The sequence below is a fragment of the Danaus plexippus genome, chromosome 12 (assembly GCF_018135715.1).
Source record: "Danaus plexippus chromosome 12, MEX_DaPlex, whole genome shotgun sequence".
Taxonomy (NCBI): domain Eukaryota; kingdom Metazoa; phylum Arthropoda; class Insecta; order Lepidoptera; family Nymphalidae; genus Danaus; species Danaus plexippus.
The window spans coordinates 914,571-935,959 of NC_083545.1; the positions used below are offsets into that span (position 1 = coordinate 914,571).

General features: G+C 32.8%; 1 protein-coding gene across 1 annotated transcript in view; it reads right to left on the reverse strand.

Moving 5' to 3' along the window:
* The window catches only part of LOC116772334 (tRNA dimethylallyltransferase), a 90,991-nt gene extending 70,053 nt beyond the window's left edge, over positions 1-20,938 (reverse strand). The window contains exon 1 of the mRNA XM_032664485.2: positions 20,751-20,938. Coding sequence (XP_032520376.2) covers positions 20,751-20,888 — 138 coding nt within the window. The 5' untranslated portion in view covers positions 20,889-20,938. The remainder of the gene's footprint in view (positions 1-20,750) is intronic.
* Positions 20,939-21,389: the final 451 nt, after the last annotated feature.

Consider the following 21,389-nt stretch of genomic DNA (forward strand, 5'->3'; position numbering starts at 1 on the left):
AAATAATAAGTATCAATTATTTTTAAACAAATTAGTACAAATCATTTTTTTTATTACATATTAAACGTTTAATAATATATAAATATACATATACAATGTTCGTCAATCTTGTTCCTAATATGTATAACTCGAATGCAAATGCTCTGATATATTTTTTAGTTCACAGAAACATTTGTATGAAATGTAGCCATTACCCACTAAGCCACTTGAATGCGGGTCAGTGGGTTACATTTAGAATTTCTTCTAGGGCATGTCGGTTTCTTCACGAGTTTGCTTTCAGCGGGCGGAGAGGAACAATTATAGTATTCAACGTACAACTGTTTGTCACGATCAAGACTTAAGTCGGGACCGTTCCATACAAAGAAACTAACTTCACTACTCTATGCTTACTACCAGTTTGTATTGTAATACTATATACGTAGCGTTAACACTTTCTCATTCATAAATCTTCCCACATATGGTATAACGACACAATAAGATATAGTAATAACGAACGGTAAACGCAACGTGTCTAGTGTGACGATGCAACCTCATAGTAAGCATACTGGTTTATTTTCAATGAAAATTATGTTTCGCAGAAATATTTCTATACCGTGATGAACATTAATTAAAATGTCGTCCAGGAAAAGTTTTCGCGGTCACGGAACCTCGTTTAATAAATAAAATAACTTCAATCATAGTCTTCAAACAAATAGCTATTATAGAAAATCAATGTGGTAATTATAGTACATAATTCTGGCATCGGTCGGCGTTATGCAAGAATATCAAAGTGTATAATTATAATTGCATATAAAAATATATAATGTACATGTCATAATTGCATCATATGTCCGCTTGTAAAATATATATAATATATATATGACAATAAGGTAGTCTGTAAACATCGCATAATATCACGAATGCATAACGTCACCCTTTTGACACATGACGTAATTGGAAGCAATGCCAAGGCGGAGTCGATGACCGAGCGGCATCTCGGATAATTAGTGATCGCATGTCCTCAGGTGTTTACGGACTGAACGCCTACTTACAATGAAACGTTTTTAGTAGTAAATAGAATAAATTTTACTATCATAACATGTATTATTATTAATAGATATTAATTTATAGTGTTGGACAAAAAAATATTAATTTATATAAAATTTATAGATTATTTCAAACAATAGCAGAGACGAATAGTTTTTTGTATATAATGAAGTCATCGAAGAGTTAAAGTTAACATCATTCGTGTACGTGTGTGTGTGTGTGTCCGTTACTTGCACACGTTGTTTTAGATATGCAGTGACAAAATGCAGGTGGTAATTGAATTAGTTAAACCAGTACGTTTCCTTATAGTACCGTTCAATGACTATAATATTGTTGTAGTATCTTACACTTTAAAAATATTAACACGCGTCCCATCCCTTATAAATAACAGTCACAATAAATATATATATATATAATTATTATATTACTATCCGGTTATTCGCGGGCCTGATGGTCACAGCATCATTAATTCGTCTTAATCTGTCTCCTCCGAATTGTTCACCTGTCTCTTACATTACGGAATAACGTACAAAATATCCGTAAACCAAAATCAAGGCTTCGTTATAAATAAATTTGTGATATTTATCGTTAATAATTTAATAGTTTTGTGTATCTCATTAATATATTATTGTGACTTTTAACAATCAGACGGTATCAAGTACAGTTGAGGGGAAACTTTATTTTCTTCTAAAACTTTTCTCCGAGAGATGGCAACTCCTCAACTAATAGCACAGAGCAATTACATCACACGAGATACAATATAAAAACACAGCATAATATAATAACATTTATATTGAAGTAACAATAAATAAAGAGTATAAATTTATCAATTGCGTAGGTTATACCATTTAATATACAAAAAATTCCATACAAATAGAGAAAAAAATATGAAAATACGTAATTATATTACGTTAATGTTTACATTTACGTATGTTCGTCGACGCATTCCTCTCAAACTAGTTGTCGTATTTTGAACGTTCTTAAATTTTTAATATAACGATTTATTAGACATTTTTATCTAAAAATGGCGAAGTTTATACTTTTTGTATTATATTCATCACTATCCCATACAATATATTAACATGCTGCGACATATAAGGATAACAGCTGAACACTGGGGTGCATGTATGTGCATGTTTATATGTATGTATGTTCGCATATGCTGTGACTAGCAGCTGTTTTGTTAAAGGTGGTTTAGGAATTTGTTATAACTGATGACAATTACAGTTTACAACTAAATAGATTTTAATAATCATAGAAAATGTAAAGGCCATCCATCGAAGTCGTTGTAATCGAGTAAATGTGGACAGTTATCGCTTGGATATTTTAAGTATTAACAAATAACATACATTTAATAAACATCTCCGCACAACTTACTCAGTTATATAAATAAGAAAACTATTGTATGGAAATTTAATGCTTTTCGTTACCTCTGTGTGCGATGCGAGCTGTGCAAGTCCAGGGAGATCAGTTACAGCAAATTACACTTAACTTATAATGTATCAAGGTCGATAATTGCATGTCCAGAAAAAGTGCATGGTCCCAAAAACGGCACGATTTATTGCTGTTCGTCTACCGGTTTCAATTAGACAGCAAAGTTTTGACCCCAAGAATTTTGATATATACCAGCTGTTCTTCGGATATCATGCAATATAACATGTAGGTGTCTGTATGATAGTATTTATATGGCGAAATCTACACTTATATAAGGCTGCTTCAGAAAGAATTCACACAAAAAACACAGAACTGTCTATGAATATTAAAATTCTAAAGCATTTAATTAAATCGGGCATTGGTATCGGCAAATCGACGTACTAATGACGGCTATCGTACTGAGGAATCCGATTCCCGAGTGACACATCTAATAAATAATCATAAAAGCTAAGGTCAACAGACCGACATCCTCTAGAAGACGGGCCATTCAGGAGTTCATTCACGGAGTCTGGGTGACGTCAGCAGGATGTCCAATTGTGACAGGAAGCAGTGAACATACCCTGCCCTTCGACTTGGGCCCTGACAAATGTATTCAGATGTAACCTTTGGTAGATTTTTAATTACTATGTTAAATATAACATCTTTAACTATCTCGTAACATTGAAATTATTGTCCTATAGACATATATAACATTGCTTCATTATTATGACTTATTGTAATAAAGTCAGACACTTTAACGACCGACAATATAAGTTCAGTGAGTTATTACTTCCGATTCCTTAATCTGGTATTTGCTTTAACAGTCATCATCGCTTCACTTCTAATTGTTAAATCACAGAGCACAGCCAAAATAGATTGAAAAAATATACCTACATATAAAAAAAAACTTCAAACTCGACGTCCGTCCGTCGCTGCGAATATGCCATCTACCTCACCTTATAAAGATAGCAACATATTTACATTCATATCATTATTATATTACAATGCGTTTAAAACTCGTATTAAATCGGTGTTTTTATTTACGCAACGGTACTTTGAAGAGTTCGTTTATTATTCACACATAATATTCCAATTAATTCAAAGAATTCTTCGATTGCTTCTCATTGCTTACGTTAATTCGTAAGTGCTGTCAGAAAACGGTAATTTAAGTTGACGAGAGTACAGTAACACTATGAGATATTTTTTTGTCATTGTAATACAAGTTTCATAGACGAGATCTTCGTCGAATCTATTTCGGGAATGTTCTTGGTAATTATCAAATCACTGCCGTGGTTTTATTGGTTGACTTGTAAGGAACGAAGGATCTAGATCCTTAGTTGTGGTAGTAATGAAAGTTCAGGTCGTCGTCATACTGATATGTGGTACTGATATTACTCGATGTCTTTAAATCAAACTCTTTGTTAATATTACGTGAGAAACACATTGAACTATTTATTACTATTCAATTATTTATTAATCGTCAAATATTAATTTATGAAGCTATTAATAAGATTATTAGAAGTAAGTGTAACTTATATTGGTTGATATATATAACGAAATAATATATAGAGATACGAAAGCGAAAGACAGTCCTTTATTTAATATATATTCTAATTTTAATAACGCAGTTTATGTTCTAGTCAGACAAAGAAAATCCTCGTCTGAAAAAGTTTAAGAACTATTAGGAATTTATTTTTAACGAAATTTTTTTTTGGTTCTTACATCAACACATCGTGTTTAATCATCAACATCAACACTATAAAAGCCTCCCTAGATTTTTTTTAAATTGAAAATTCTTTGTTAACATATTATTGGCTTCGCTTTATTCAAAACAACAAATGTATTAAAATGACTGTTATTTAAATTATAATTATATATAAACAAATGCAATAGTCATATAAAAATATACAGACTTGTACTCGAATTAAAAATATTTGATGAATATAGTCCAGTGGTTACAACGTGGCCGCAAAGACTTGCACATCGAGGGCTTCAATTCCTAAGACAGCTTGAAAATCCAATTTAATTGTCCATTCTACAATGGTTGTACTATAACTTGTATTATCCATAGAACATAATACACGCAGTATTAAAAAGGCCTTGAGAGAGGTTGAATAAATAAATTGATCCCTTGCAATATTCAGGATACAATAATACGAGTATGTTTATTTACTTTAATTACATTTAAACATCTCGCTGCTAGCAGACGCTTCCGAGGTAAGGACATTAGCACTATATACAGAGTACATACACTGTACAGCAAAGATTCACATCGACTAATCGTGACTGAGAAAGGCGCCCTCTTATATACTCATATATAAAACTACTGTCTATAGAACATAAGAATTTAATTCACGATATGTTTAAACAAATTAAAAGGTGTAATAGATTCAATGACTGGTAAGGATGTTAATCAAGCAATTTTTATAAGGAATCGTAATCTGTATAAGGCTGGCGCCAAAACCATATTAACCGTCTTGATCGATTACAATTAGGCCTAATTCACACGACTCGTGATTATGTCAGGCCTTGTATGGTAGCGTTTTCTAATCCTAAGCTAATGTGATAGTCAATGCATAATAGGCTTTATATCCCCGAGATAGACTTCCATGTGAATTAAGCCCATCAGTTCGATGGTGTTTTGCTCCTCACAGCGCTTCCCTAGTAGGACAACTTCGAAAATATTGATGATTTCAACAGGATATATGTTTTTTGCATCGCTGGCTATAAACATTTGAGATTAATCAGGTATTTCTAAGATCTTCAATTCATTTTTCACTTCGTCCGCATTATTTCGAAGGAGGCGGTTCAAATGTGTACTACATTATTGTAAAGTATACGAGTATATAAGAGCACACGTAGTAGTTCTACTCGTATTAAGAATAATTTTATTTAAATCGATGTCTAATTGTTATTCGTGATACAAAAACAGTCCTCTGTTATGTACCGTCCACAGTGTATTCACATAGCATACTAAGTCACAGGCAAATACATTCATTATATTTCAATTTTCATTGATACTAAATTTTGTGAAACGAGTTGGGAGTCGAGATTCCACGTCACAGTTCGTAACAGCAATGGTGTTTTGATTTTTTTTTCAAATTTTTGCGATATATCCTCAGTTAAACAAAACATTCCATTCGAAATTTACTTATCTATTTTTTATATAAAACACAAGTATCGCTTAAAATATTGTAAACCGTGTTTATAATAACTACATTCAAAGTAGCGCCGTGGCTTTTTATAAATAAATTGATTCCTTCCGTAAAACTTTAAGGTTCTTACAAAACTAAGCAATGAAACATGAGAGATAATGCCAGTAAAATTTTTATACTTTGACTGTTTATGGCTGTTTTCACACTCACGGATGTATTCCACACCTAGCTAGCTATACATATTCATGGATCTCGTCAAGAAGATACCTCGCTTGTGTTAGTATGTGACTCGTTTCAGACGTAATATATATAAATTATAAATAATTTAATTATATACTGATCGTAATAGAAGACGAGCAAGTACATTAAGTGAAAAAGCAACATTCGTTTATAAGAAACCACAAGTTCCGTAAAGAAAAATCTCCTAACGTTAAGTCTCCACACACGTCGTTCCGATGTTACATTTCGTTGCCAACATTTAAGACGCAGTTAGCCTTTATATATTTTTTTGGCAGGTCGAAAACCTATCAAGTACAACGGACGAGATTGTCAATAACTATACCTTACATAATGTGATCTCTATGTGAATGGACTAAGAACTTCGGCCACCGTTCATTACGTGTCGCCCATTGTACGAATAACAAGTGGGCACTAACAAATAAAAAACGTCCAGCAAAAATGTTTGGCCTTCAACCCGAGTAGAGCATTCACCTACCTCGAATGAATCTAGCCACATTACTAGCTAGATTATCGTTAACTTTATATACAATTATACATATAAATCAAAGAGGATCAAACATTTATATTTTATATTCACTATTTAAAAAAATATAATGCCTTTAGAGACGCAACAGACCGAAAGAATTGGCATAAAAACATAAAATCGTTGTATACAACAAGTTTTATAAAGGAGTATATCTAATCTTTTTAAATCCAATCATTGCACCTACAGCGCGCCATACACATACACGGGCGTGTATATCTAAAAGCATTTATATGAAATTCAATTCGATAGAATATAACAATATGAAAAAATATGATCAAAATGAATGGTACGTGTAAGCATACCTCGAGTGTAATATATACGAAGTACGCGTCACGATTGCCGAATTTTATGAACGTTTCTCGGAATCGCCGTCTCTTGGTGAATAGTCTCCGTCTCAAACATCCTCAAGGAGTCGATAGCCACCATGCCACGGTAGGCTTTCGAACTCCGAATTTGTAGCACATTATATTCTCATTCATTTGTTGCCTATGACATTAGGACAACGCTATTCACAGACTACCTTCGTCTAAGTAGAGCATTCTTTTTTCCTTTATTTTAATATTAATTTAAGATCGGTAAATGTCTTCGCTGTTCGGTTTCATTTCAACCGTTTTTTTTTGACATAATTAATTAGAATCGCAATCCAATCTAAAATTACTTTTCCTCGTTGCGACTCTATTGTTTCTTTAGATCTTTATAGATACTGAAAGCCCGAATTTAAATGGAAAAGATAGCGCAGCAAACTTTTAGAATGCTTATCACTACTAAAACATTGCACGTGTATTTTAGATCATTGTATCTATTTCTTAAAAATCTCTGTGAAAAGGCTTCATGTGAATTAAAACAAAGAATTTAAATGGATTATAACAGAATCCTTTATCAATTAGCTCCCTTGACAACCCTAACTCGTTTCACCAATAGTCAATTTCACGACGGTAGATTGCGGTGAATCGTATTAAGTTTCTCCAAAATATTTGATAATTTAAAAAAAAACATACGCAAATTTACAGTGAATCTGTTGACGGCGAATTTCTTAAAATTCTGTTATAAAATCTATCCCAATGATAATTATTAAGAGATCAAGTGAAAGCAACATCTCAGGCAGGGCTCGTGTCTACGGTGGTTGGTATGTCGCTATATTATGTCACCGTGCTATGACTTGACGTTGGAATGTTAGTTATCATTCGAAGAAAACCGAATGTCAAGCGTTGTCGACATTCTAATCGCAGTCAGAGCAAACCACATGGCAACACATTTCGATTCAGACAGCGGCCTGCACGATTCCCTTACATTCTCAATGAACTGATAATGTTTCGACACATTATAACAATATGCATAGCTGTATGGAGAAATGTTGATTCCGTGCGACGGTCGAAGGCGGAATTTTAACAATGTCCGATAAAGTGGAAGTTTATGAGATGAGTTTTATGATAAAATATAATGAGGAATAAAACTTTGTGCCCTGATAGTTTTAATAACTTTTTAAAATATAAATCTGACAGATATTTGGATTTGGAACGACGCAGGAGCTGTTTGTGATTGATGAATTAAGTTTCTGATTTATTTTTTATTTTTAATGGAATGAAAAGAATGAAAATGAGAAGAGTCGGTTGGAGGGAACAATTGAGGGGGTAGCAATGACTTTAAATTAAGATTAAGGGGAGGAAGACATCAAACGTTTTTTAAAAGGCGGTAAATGTTTGCCGGAGCGACCGCAGAGTTTTTTTGACAATGAACCACGGGCTTATCTCCTCGACCCTCAGCTGTACTATTGTAAACGATGTTTGTACATTAGAATATGCACTTTAAGACCAATCAAATAAAGGGGATCCGTTTGTTTAGATGTTTATTTAATTTTAACGTCATTACCGATGTCAGCGTCCGAGGTGATGCGAAAAATTGGATCGCTCTTATTGTTAGATGTCATCACTTCATATTATAATAGTACATACATTATATCAAGTAATGTGTCGCCGTAGAAGCCTTGAAAGTATCTCTTTATTCATGTTTTTGTACCTTCAACAAATCTTAGTTGCAAGAATTCTGTACAAGATCAAGTTCACAAACACAATAACGTAAATTGTGTTGTTCGTTATCAAACACTTGCGTCACTGGTTTTTATGCAATGTTTAGGAGCTATTTGTAACAGCTTTGAATAATTCTTTAGGAAATTCTGTCTAATAATAAAATCGCATATTTTAAACGACTCCATACTATTATGAATTGATAACAACATTACGAACGACACAAAATATACTTAAATAGAATATAAACATTATTTGTATAACGTACATTAACAAGTATACAAAATATTAATTGTTATACAACACAAAACATACTGTAATCGCACCTCAATATGCCACCAGACAGTATCTTATATGTAGATGTAAAACAGATATACTGTAAATTTAAACGTCGATGTTTAAATTTGCGATTTACGTAAGGCCTGTGTGTCGACGCGAGTAAGGCGCGGGTAAGGCGCGGACGCGGTGGAAAATCTTATCACCAATATGGACGACCAAACTTCACGGACTAGTGCGCAATAACATCACGTGGGTATACGAGGCCGTGTTATGTATAATTGATTCGGTTTCCTTTGATTCTAAATATAATAGTATAGCAAAATCAAATAATAATATCATCGACGATTTAATATGGACAAGTTAAAAACTTACGATCCGATTTGAAGTAACAAACATTGCGAGAGTCCGAATGAATCAAAGTTAATGGTATGCTAATTTACGACAAAGTCAAATCCGGCGTGACCCACTATCAAATAAAATTTTTCCATTATTTAATGTGTCATAATGTTAAATGAATATGTATATGGAATTATAACTAAAACACGACTTCCTCAAACTACGAGGGTATCGAGGCAGACTGAAGACTTTGTTAATGGATTCGGCACAACAGACATTATTATAATAAAACAAAACGTGAAGCTCTACTGACTCGAAGACGAAAAACTTTTCAAAAATTTCGATTGTAATCACATTATCCTCAGTCTATTTGACACTAATTCGATTTGGCGCCATTGTCACAAGTAGGCTTTACGGCGTGGGCAGTGATCAACGACACAATAGCTTAGGGATGTGGAAAAACAATATATATATATTTATATACATATATATTAAAAAGATTAAGTGACGTTAATAATCATAATTAATAAACCGTAGATGATACATTGAGTTGAGTTTAAGAACTACTTAATCATTTAATTGTTTTTACTAGAGCCGTCATCTATCGATAGAACATAAAACTAATCAATGTTTTAAACGTGCTGAATAATCTAAACAGCCCTTCCCATTCAAACTCTTTAATATGCACCTAACCGATAAACCGGTGCTCCATGGCTCATAATGTAAACATATTTTAAACCCTAAAAACCGGTGATACGATTGAAAATAGTGCTGAGACTACAACAGCCCCAGCCATAATTTTTTATTTCAGGGGAAAATTAATGGGGTTGTTCGAGTATTATCATTGGTATGGGACCCTTTCTATGGTAAGGGCACTTCACATCCGGACATGAAATGGCACGTAGGATGCCAGAAGGTACAACCAATTTCATGTTTGTATTAACATAAGAAAATTTGATAACAATATCAGGATTTTAAATATTTGATTATAAAATTGACATTATTACAAATCGATATATGTATATTAATTGTTTCGGTTCTCGTGCCTGGCAACTATGAAACACGTTTGGTTGTGTGATTACCTCCACCTGAACATATAAACAGATTATTTCCGTACAGATGTAGGCCAACGCTCGAAATAGCACAGGCTCTGCTGAGCCGATGAGGCCGCCGAGGGAAACGACATACAGACATATTGTCATGACAAAATCATCCACGAATGATGATATCTTCTGATTATACATCATTCATATAGATTTATAAACGTTTGGACACATTTAAATTAATATCGATAAGCTCTCAACCGTTTATGTGAAGGATCTCGATACAGGATCTGTTAAACAATTAAGACAGGACAACAGACCGCGACTCATTAAGGAACAGGTGACAAACTAGTTTCTGAATAGAACGCCAAAAGATGTTTAAATCAGCTAGCCTGATGGCACCGCAGGATCCGAGCAACCTTCAAATTGTAAGCGTCATGCCAAATTCATAAAACTTGTAATAGCCTCGTAAACGGACATATTGGCCTTGGCGGGTCGTTGCCGTAACCTAAGGCTACGTCACTGTAGCTAGCGACAGTGTTCCACATCTAGTATGCAAACTTCGGCACGTTTCTGCGTCACGGCTTTATTTTAGCCTCGCGGAAGTATTTTGACACTTTTGTGGAAAACTATCCGCGGAGCGATCGATATTCACATTTGAAATTATTGATTGGCTTATAACATTAGATTACTTTGATTCATTGGCACAGGTATTTAGAAAAATGTTATTATTAAATATTATCCTAAAGGTTGGTGAGATAAATTTCATATTTGCTAATGAAGACATGCATTTGAAGGTGCATTAAATTTTAATCACAATACTGTACTTATCACTCTATCACATGGGCAATCGGCAATCATAGATATAAGGTTATGGTTTGATCCATCTCTTCTAAATTAGATTAAATAATATTATGCAGACTAAAACACATATGACAAATTATGGAAAAGAAGGACTTCCGGTGCGTAAGTGTGAAGAGAAGCACTATTTAACCTATCTTTAAAAGATGACCTCTATTTGGCTCATATATTCGTAATTTCGAAAGATAAAACTATTGTTAGATTTACCAAGTTTAATTTATATAATATGGTACTTCGCGTAATACATAATATAAACGGGAATCTAAAAAGTGCCATGCCTGACCTAGCAAGGCCAGGTCAGATCACAATGGCGGGTTAAAGATTCACTTTCTAACGCTCGTGTATAGGCCGTCCACCGAACCGCTTTGTCTTACCGTTCGATCGCTGAAAGCGGAAACTGATGGATGCTAGGAAAATTATTGTAGAAATTAAATAAATAACACTATTTTATCAGTTAAAGGTTCACCGTGTTTGTTCTAGTGACAGGGTATTAGGAGAAAATATTACTTACCAAAACTTAGGCCGGAGCTTAAAGATGAAAAATCTTATTAGAATACATAATATATGACTATCAGATATTTATTATTGGAAGATTTAATGGTTACATGTCATAAAGATTTTAAGATATACATAGAGCGGCGGGTACGAAGTCTCGAAGCGTGAACGCTGCCCACTGTCTCCTGCGCCCACGACACGCCCGCTTTCGACCTGATTTTGTCAGCAGTTATCCGTTTAGATTCTCATTCGTTTCTTAACTACGTTTTACGCCAGCTTTGTTCACTCTATTTAAGTGAGATTCTTTATACTCTATGATCCTCTGCAGATTGTGATGTACAAGACAATGAGCATCCACGACTTGGTCGAAGCTACTGGAATTCACTGGATGTGTATAGCAGGTCGCCAAGACGTTCTTTGTAATATTATTTTTAATAGTGTATGAATTTTGCTGTTTATAACAAATATTTGTCAAGTTGGGCTTCAGACACGAAGATGACATAAAGGGGGACATTTGAATTAGTAAATATGTCCGTTTCTGTTGAATTTAACCGTCTTTTACCAGTTAAAAGCGTTAGAGTTGAGATAAAAAATAAAAAAATGAAATAATTTTCATTTTATCTTTCACAATTTAAGGCTATAAGCAACTATTTCTTTAAGTTTGCCATTTCTAATCGCCTTCAATTTATAATAATGACAATTACTTTGATGTCCAAATGTTATATTGTCACGAAAAACAAACCCATATAGACCACAATCTTGTTAGAACAGGCCAATAGCAAATATTTATCCAAACATTTGAACAAACGCAATAAAGTCTAAGGGCAATATGGTGTAATATCAACCCCAGCGACATTATAGTTTATAGTGCAATCCCATAACTGTTATAGTGGATTTTGTTAGTCCCATAGCATCAGGTGCACCCCCGCCATGACAGATTAGGGGTAAATAAAAAATGTTATTTAATTTTGATTTTCTTTGCAACGTCGCAGGCTTTATAATTAAATTACCCAATTTTACTGAACAAATAATACGTTCAGAAATATTATAATAAATAAAAATGAAAAGTTTACTAATAATATCTAATAAATATTACATAAATGCATTATATTATATATTTGTAATTGGAATTAAAAATTTTAAAATTATTTACAGAAATATCTTACATCGAAATATTTATTCAATATATTGTTTAGTTAAACAGGGAGGGAGTTCCCTATTGTTGTAAATTAAGAGATCAGACGAATTTTATTTCCTTGCTAGTTGATTTTTTTTTTAAATACCCTTCAACTTTTATACTATAAAATATTAAAAATATATTACGCCACTGTGAAAATTGATTTTAGTATAATTATTCTCCTCAGTTATTTTACAACAATACAATATAGAAATATTAATGTATATTACAGTTAAATACCATAAAACGCCATACCAGATTACATGCATTTAAGATGTATCTGATAAACAGCGACCATAAAAAATAAAAATTAAATAATGTTTAATGTTCACGTGTTATTCGACTCCATACAAATAATGTAGAACACTAATTAACAATATAATCGTTGTCGCGGTCAAATTAACATAATTGCGCACCAAATTCTTTGTCGCACGCGTGGTCAGCCTACAAAGTTAAGACTCAGTTCATTTCACTGCCTGTACAATATACAAGAAACAATGAATCGATACGTTAAACATGAACGTGTGTACGCGAATTAATCCGGTTATTAAGAATATCGAGAGAAAAATATAACAAATAAAAAAAAATTTATAACAAAATGAAAAGGTTTAATAGAATTTATAAATTGTACGTAGATGATGTAAATGAATAAGGGATACAAAGAAACCTAGAACCCATTCCTTTATACAATACACTGACGACATTTTGTAGTAAAAAAAAAAAAAAACTCTTTAATGATGCGTACTTCTAAATTTAAAATTTGTACTTAAAACATTAATACTGATTCTGCGTTAGTTATAAACATTACATCTTTTGCAATAACATAGTACGGTGAGACCAACTGCACCTTAAGTTAATAATCTCCGCTAGACTTTGTCTATGACACAGCTCCTCTTATTAGCATGTACATTGTGAAATTCCATTTAGCGTCATCCTATTCGAATAGATTCTGAATTTGCAGGGTTTTCGCTATTTTGTTTTCTTAAATACGGTTGGCCGAAAATCACCACCAATCTGATTTTAATCCAGTTTTAACTAAAAAATATTTGAAAGTAAAATTAAGAGACAACCCTAGCCCCTAGGTATTTCTCTATCCATCGTATTCGCGGTCGTAAATTTAAATTATAAAACCAAGATCATATATTTGCATATACTGTCTAATCAAAATGCGCTCTGTTATGAGACCAATAAAATAAATAAAAAAAGAACGCCCAATATTATTTTAAGAAATTTAAAATTAAACTTCAGTGAACTAAATCAAAATACGATAAACATAAGCAATGTAGAATATGTCTTTTTTCAAAATAAAAAGGATGGAGCATCTACGAGTGTCAACCTTTAGATTAGTGTTAGATGTGTGACGTCACAAGCTAGACATGCCAGCGACCTGCCGAGGCCGGGGTTTCTGTTACGTTATATGGTTAAGAAACGTTCTAATTCTTATTTAATTAAATATTATTTACACCGAAACATCGTCAGCAATCCCATGCGGTTGCGCTCGTATAACTATTAAAATAAAAAAACACTCCTCCTGAACTTTCTTATCCTCCGCAATATAATAGTTTTTGAATTAAGGTCTCATTACCCGCACTTCCACCCCATGAACTAGAATTTTAATAGCAAATAAACAACCTCAGCAGTAATTAACTTACATCGTAATTATCACTTTCGTAATTTATGAATTAAAACTGCGCACCATTAATTTTTATTGCCGAGTAAATTCAGAGGATGAACTATGATATAGTATTTGATAGGAGGTGAGATACCATCGGGACCAGTAACATAGCCGGAGCAATCAACTTGCATCTTAATTAATTATGATTCACGTACACAAACCCGAGGGGCAGAATGTGTTTTAAATGATACACTAGGATATTTTTTAGAGAACTACTTTTTGCGTTACTATTTTTTTGCACTTGGACTTCCTGGTAGAGGAATATCGTTTAGAGTCAGATACATCCTATATAGATGTTTTTACTACAAAAGAACATCCAGGGGAGAAATGTAAATCTAGAAGTTAAGTATTATTGGTTAGTATTTCAACTTTATAGGTTAAAATCAACCGATCGCTATATTTTGTTACTGTTTGTCGACTTTTCTTCTACACCAGGGGATGAAGGGAACTCAATACAGTCAAAGTAACCCTTTGTTTGCTCGTGCCCTGGTCTCAGTAAAAGCTTGGTCGGATCTACGATCATATTGTTGGAAATATTCTATGTAATGATAAATATTTTTTTTTAACCACTAGGTTCGTTTGTCTGTTGTATATTGAGGTACCGTGTCCAATTTATTCAATTTATTTCGAAGGGCAATTAAACACGATCGAAAACGTGTTAATCGCTACGACATCGGACCATTGAGTCACTTAACAGAGGAATAGAAGTTAGAAGTTTCAACACCTTCTACAGTTTCATACCATTCAAGTTCGCTCGTAGATTTAGAACATACGTGTAAATCGCTCAATGTGTATTTTTTTGCGATAGATGTTTGCTATTGACAAGATAAATGTAATTTAGTAATAATTAAATTAAAAGAAATACATTTATAATAGTGAGTAGTAACTTTGTTTTATTATGAAACAGGGGACCTTCACAAACAAATTAACAAACATTTAATTTTTAACCCAAAAGGTAACAAAAACAATACACACTGAGAGATAATAGCATGTTATATTTAAAAAAAATTAATAGAGAAAAAGTTAGTTTTTTTCTCTAGATCTGGCACTAGAGTTGTGTCAGTAACCTGTGGGTCGTGGCGCGTGCGAGTATAATTAGCACCGACCACTCGTTTGTCTGAAGTCTGAACCATGTAACATTAAGATCATGTGACTTGAGACTATCTCTAATGTGACATTTTAACCGGCTTTTAACTTGTCTTACTTTGTTCCGCCGGTTCAATGGTGCCAATTAATTCTCGAACAGTTATGAACTGGCCTGTTGAAAATATTCCTATTGATTTGAATGACAGTTGACAGTTAAGTCAGTCGATACTAAATCCAATATGGCGGACACCCAAAAATATATCTGGGTTTTGGTGTGCATCCTAGTTTTTGGGATAATATGTGAGGGAGACGAGAGGAGTATGACAAAAAAAATTTTTACTTTTAAAATCCAAATACAAAAACGTCTTTTTAAAAAATTGTTCTTAAATATGTAGCGTTAATGAATTTTCAACTAGATATTACACATTCATAATATTTAACAAACAGAAACCTACACGAGAGTACTAGTGATGATATTAATAAAAAATAAATAATAGTGGACGTTACTAAACTCATAACTTGAAAATGGCTCCACCAATACAGCAAAAATTTTTTTGTATATTCCTTAAGGCCCACGGAAGGCTTTCATGCTAAAAAAAGTATAAAACATTGCGCTGATAATCGTTAAAACAATATTTTTTTTTTAATTTGCTGTCAAACGATTGACTTAAATTGTCAACATATACAAAAAATGCGCTCCTATGGAATTTACATTCAGGTTTAGACTGTTTGAATATTATTTTAACATGAAAAAAACGTTAGGTATTGTAGTGAGAACGCAACGTAAACGACAGCTATTTCTACGGTTTGATTTCGCAACGACCATAGGTAAATGACAGATCAGTGTTCGAGTATTTGCGGCATTAGTCTGGAAAAACCTTGTTTTTCTCATGGACAGTTTTGTGTCGCCTGCTCCCGCTACGGCAAAACCATTGGCATTATTTATTTACGCGCCAAATAACCAAACAAAAATATTGTATACCAAGAAGCATTAAAATGAGTATCGTCAAGTTTATAAAGTATTGCAGTTAATAAAAATTTTAACTTATTTTTGTTATTGTTGGTATATAAATAAGGTGATCTCTCGAAAAATGTTACATTTATTTAATTTTCGCTCTTAACTTTTGACAGAACGAAGTTATCTTAATAAATTTGTTAAAAAGTTTGTGTTAAATAACCATTTGACGTTTGAAACAATGATGTCGTGTCCTGATTGACAAAAAAAAAACCTATTTTATCAAATCAGCAAACCAGTTTTCATTTGAATTAATGTATATAGATGTTTTAATGAAGTATATTATAATGGTGATTAATTCAAACGTTATGTTCTAACTAAATTAGTTAGATATCGCGATCGCGGACAGCGCATCGATAGCTTAAATGAAAATCAATATCACGAACACCTGTTTTTGTGACAAACTATGAATCATGGACCAATCCAGTTATGGACATCTGAAGCGCTTCGATAGCTTCCCGATCAAATTAATTACGAATTATAAGGCTCGAGTTTGTTTGTATTGAGTCGTCACAACAGCAGTTTTAATGAGGTACTGACGAGAATTGAATGCGGCCAAAATTAGTGTAATTGATAATCAATTAGTATATACGATGAAGTGATCTGCAAATCGAGTAAAACGTTTGTTATACATCACTAGCTAGCTGACACCGGCCGTTGTGGATATGACATCATCAGTCAAATGTATGCGTCACAGATTATAACAGACACTAGATTCATTTAACAGATTACAAACATTTATTTTGCAATTATTCTATATTTTATGACTTTGTATGAATTTATTTTATACATTAGTTCAATTTAACGCAACTAAATTTTGGGCTTTTAAGTAGTGGGGAATTCTCGTTTAGTGAAATAGCAAAAAAAATATAAATCTAGAACATACTCTGTTATTACAATTCTCATGTAATACGTTAATATAAATAATATATTATATCAAAATCATTTTCCGTTGAGGAAAATCTCCGTTTCTTCTCAGAAGTGGCGTCTTCATCAATAATAATATTAATTAAAGCCACAACTTCGTTAGTTTCTGAAGACGTTTTACGACTTCATTGTTAGTGTAGTTGTCGTCGTCCATTTCATTGGTAAATTTTCATTCAAAATGTTTCATTTAATAATATAAATATTAAGGACTCAGTGAATTATTGAAATTGAAATATCCAACATCGGTTTTGTAATATTTCGCATTTCGGATAACGTTTACTGGATTTCGTATTTTTTTTTAAATTATATCTCTTATTTACCTTTAAAATAATGTTAATAATTTGAAGTTGAATCGTCGCACCGATTTTATAAATTAATTAATATTTAAAGTAAATTAAAATATATGCCTGCGTAGAACACGCAACAGTCGTCCAAACCCGTTATGGCAATATTACGAAAATTCTTATAGACTTTAACAGAAAAATCTCCATATAAATAGTTGTTACATCATATGACTCTCGAGTGTGACGAGCGAGGATTCGCCGAGATGAGGAGGTGGAGCACGAGTTCCAACCAGCGAGACGGATTTAGGGAACGTGAATAAGGAACTGTGAACAAAAAGTATGGAGACAGAGCTCGCAACCTTGGAGTCAGAGTACAGTCAACTCGGTAGAGGCACGACGGGTTGGCGGGGCCTTGAACGAGGCGACGAACTCAGTTCGGAATGCAAACAAGACTTGCCACTTGCCCAAATTATACCATACATGCAAAACGATCAGATAATTTCTAACCAATTCTGTTTTAATGTTTCCGCGTCTATGAATACAAGGTTGACAGTCGAGTCAACGACGATCTCGTCCGGAGCCATCCAAGACAAGACGCGGGTTACGACTGATATACGATATAGAAAACTGTTAACCCAAATATTATTACTTATAAGGATTCATAAAAATTTACGACTCAACATATATGAGAATATAAATACGTTATAGGTTTGGATAAAGTATATAAAAAAATATGACATAACAATATTAAATAACGTGTAATTATTTAAGAATTTTAAGAAAAAAGCAAAAACACCAAGGTTTTTCTTCAGAGTGATTATTATGTATTATTCTTATTGGGAAGTCTAAATATAATTATATTAAATGAAGTTATTGTATAGACGCTATGGAGTGAGATGTGTTTTATCTGTGGCGTTTTCTTGTTCTGTGACGACAGAGACCCGTCGAAGGCTAGCCCGAGCCGGCGAGTGGAGCGGCGTCTGACGTCTCGCGTTATATAACATGTAGACAAACTCGAACACGAGAAACATCAGTCAACAGACTGATACGGACTGTATCCCGATTCCCGGGATATGATGAAAACTTTCACCATAATAATAAAATATAAATATTTAATAAAATTAACATTCCAATTAACGACTACGTACGACTTAATTCTTAATGTAATCCTGTCCAAATAACAGGTTGAAATTATTTCGGAGGCGGCGGACACAAAGTCTGTGAATGAATTTAAACCGAAGAGATACGGTCTTAATGTTGCATCATTTGTTTTTGGGATTAAAAAAAAGAAATGCAGATGCGAGTACGAGTGCGGCGAATAAAAGTGAAAATCGTAAAAATACGACTTAATGAGTTCTGCAGCGGAATTCGGGGGGAAAATAGCGTCGTTTTAGAGCATGATACTATAATTTGTTTGGTGTAAGATATGACTACTTTGTCTGTTTGGAACGGCCGCATTAAAATGTTCACTTAGGAATTATATCAGATATATGTATTGCTAAGGAAAAGTTGACTTCGAAAAACACCATAGTTGTCATTACATAACGTTATACGAGTCTATTTTGTTAATATTGAAATTAGTATAATGGAACTGAGAATATCTCAATAATGCTTTAATTAACTTCTAAAAAACGAGATCTGGGGCACAACAGAGTAATAAAAATTTCAAAAAAATCCAGTGTTTTATACATAGACGTCAAAATTACGTTCATTTATATGATTATTTTGAAGTTGAGAAACAGAATATTGAGAGAAAATGCAAAACCCTCTGACAACCTTGATAGTGAACTTAGAAAAACCAATTTTATATTCATATGGCACATTTAGGCAATTCCAAAAAAAAAGGTTCTATGGAAATCTCTCTCAAAAAAATTAAATATTATGTTACATTTATAGAACTGATATATTAAAAAATATATGACTTCTCGAACTGAGTGAATGTCCAGTATGAAAACATCACACGGTCTTAAGGTAAAAAAAATAAATTTATATATACATTAAGTTTAAGCATATCACAAGCACAAAAAAATTTAATGAAATTAGCAAATCTGGAATCTTAACATACACATAGAAAACCATATCTAAAGATACAATTAAAAAAATCTTTTAACCTGAAGTATTTTTTCTCTCCGCCAAAAAGTGATTCATATAATTTAAATTTCGATAGTCCACTCTCCTTTTGATTGAATTTTTAAAAATTAAAACTGTATTGTGACATGTCCTCACCAGCTAGTTTGTCTGTCTTATTGTTTATATTAAGTGCAAAACAAATACATCATGTAAAATCATACGCCCAGACATTAAAATAATTTACCAATATAGAAGAATATATGAAATTAATTGAATTAATGATTTAATAACTCAAGAATTACTCAACTTATTAAAGGTTAATGGGAACATCAACATTTATAAGTATTTTCAAATGAATGACCGCTCGCTTACTATTGTATTATCTGTGCAAGGTATTATCAAATGATATGAATCTAACAGATAGAGCAAAAGTGGGCACAATGTTATGCATTGGAATGTTGCAAAGTATTGCACAAGTACTCACTACAGAGTGGTATTAGATGTTTATTTCATCACAGTGATGCAAAAGTGAGCTTAATAGGTACACTGACTTTAATAATTAAAAATATTTATTTTTTAAAGTAAAACCTTTTAAGTGTATACTATAGATGGATTTTAAGTGGGTTTGTTGCCAAAAAACTACAAGTTTGAGTGAATGAAACTTTTTATACAAAAACAACTTATGGAGAAAATGAAAATAATAAAACTGTAGGATGTCAAAAGTTGAGAGTATGTAAGATTTAACTATTTGAATAAAATGTATATTTTCCTGTGGGACGGTATGGATCTGTTTATCAATTCAAATAATAATTATAAATATTGACTTCACTTATTCATTTCAAATCATAAAATTGATTCTCTTTTTATTCATTGTCGCAGCATTACTAAAGTTTTGACTTTGAGGTTCTGGTCTAAATAGAAGTAACAGGTGAGAAAGAGGTTAAGATTTAGTAAAGGTAAATATAAGGTTAAACTATGAGTTTTCTAGACAAATTTAGTAGTTTTAAATCATTTTATACTATAAATGTGTTGCAATTCAAAATCTTTAACAACAAATAAGCACAGAGCTATCGCAATGTTACAAAAACAAAGTGTCTTTGAGGTTATGTCCAACTTGCCTGCATCGAGTCGGCACTTATTATTTCTGTTCCAAATCTCTGAGCCAACTCCACACCTAACTTAGTTTTGCCTGTTCCGGTGGCTCCTAGGATTACCACCATAGGAATTTTAGAAGAAATCACAGATCTTAGAGCCATCACAGAAACACACGCACGCACTTCACACCTAAACTAACTTCACGTTTGTTTTGACAGCTTCATGCTGCAACGCGTTCCATTTTTAGTAAAGGTCGTTCGTCACAGATGTGTTTATGATAGGGTTTCACGTGGACCTGCATGTGGCATCTATTTGTTTTGCTGGCTCTTGTTAAATAGTAATTGTAATATATTCTGAGCACTCTTGTAATAAAAGTAATTTTAACTTTCAATTGTTTGTTAGTGATCTCGGAGTAAATTTATTGTTTTGTATTACGTCGTCGGTAAAGATAGACTTCTACGTGTTGTTTATATTTAGACGAAATCTACGATTAACCTACTTTCATTTAAATATACGTATCGCTCTATAGACTATATTAGACCAAGATTAGCTCAATCTTAAATATAGAGAATATTTCAGACAGTGAAAGTAATTAAAATGAAACTTTTGCGAACTTAGATTATATTCAATTTTATTGTATTTTACTCAATTTCAATTACTTA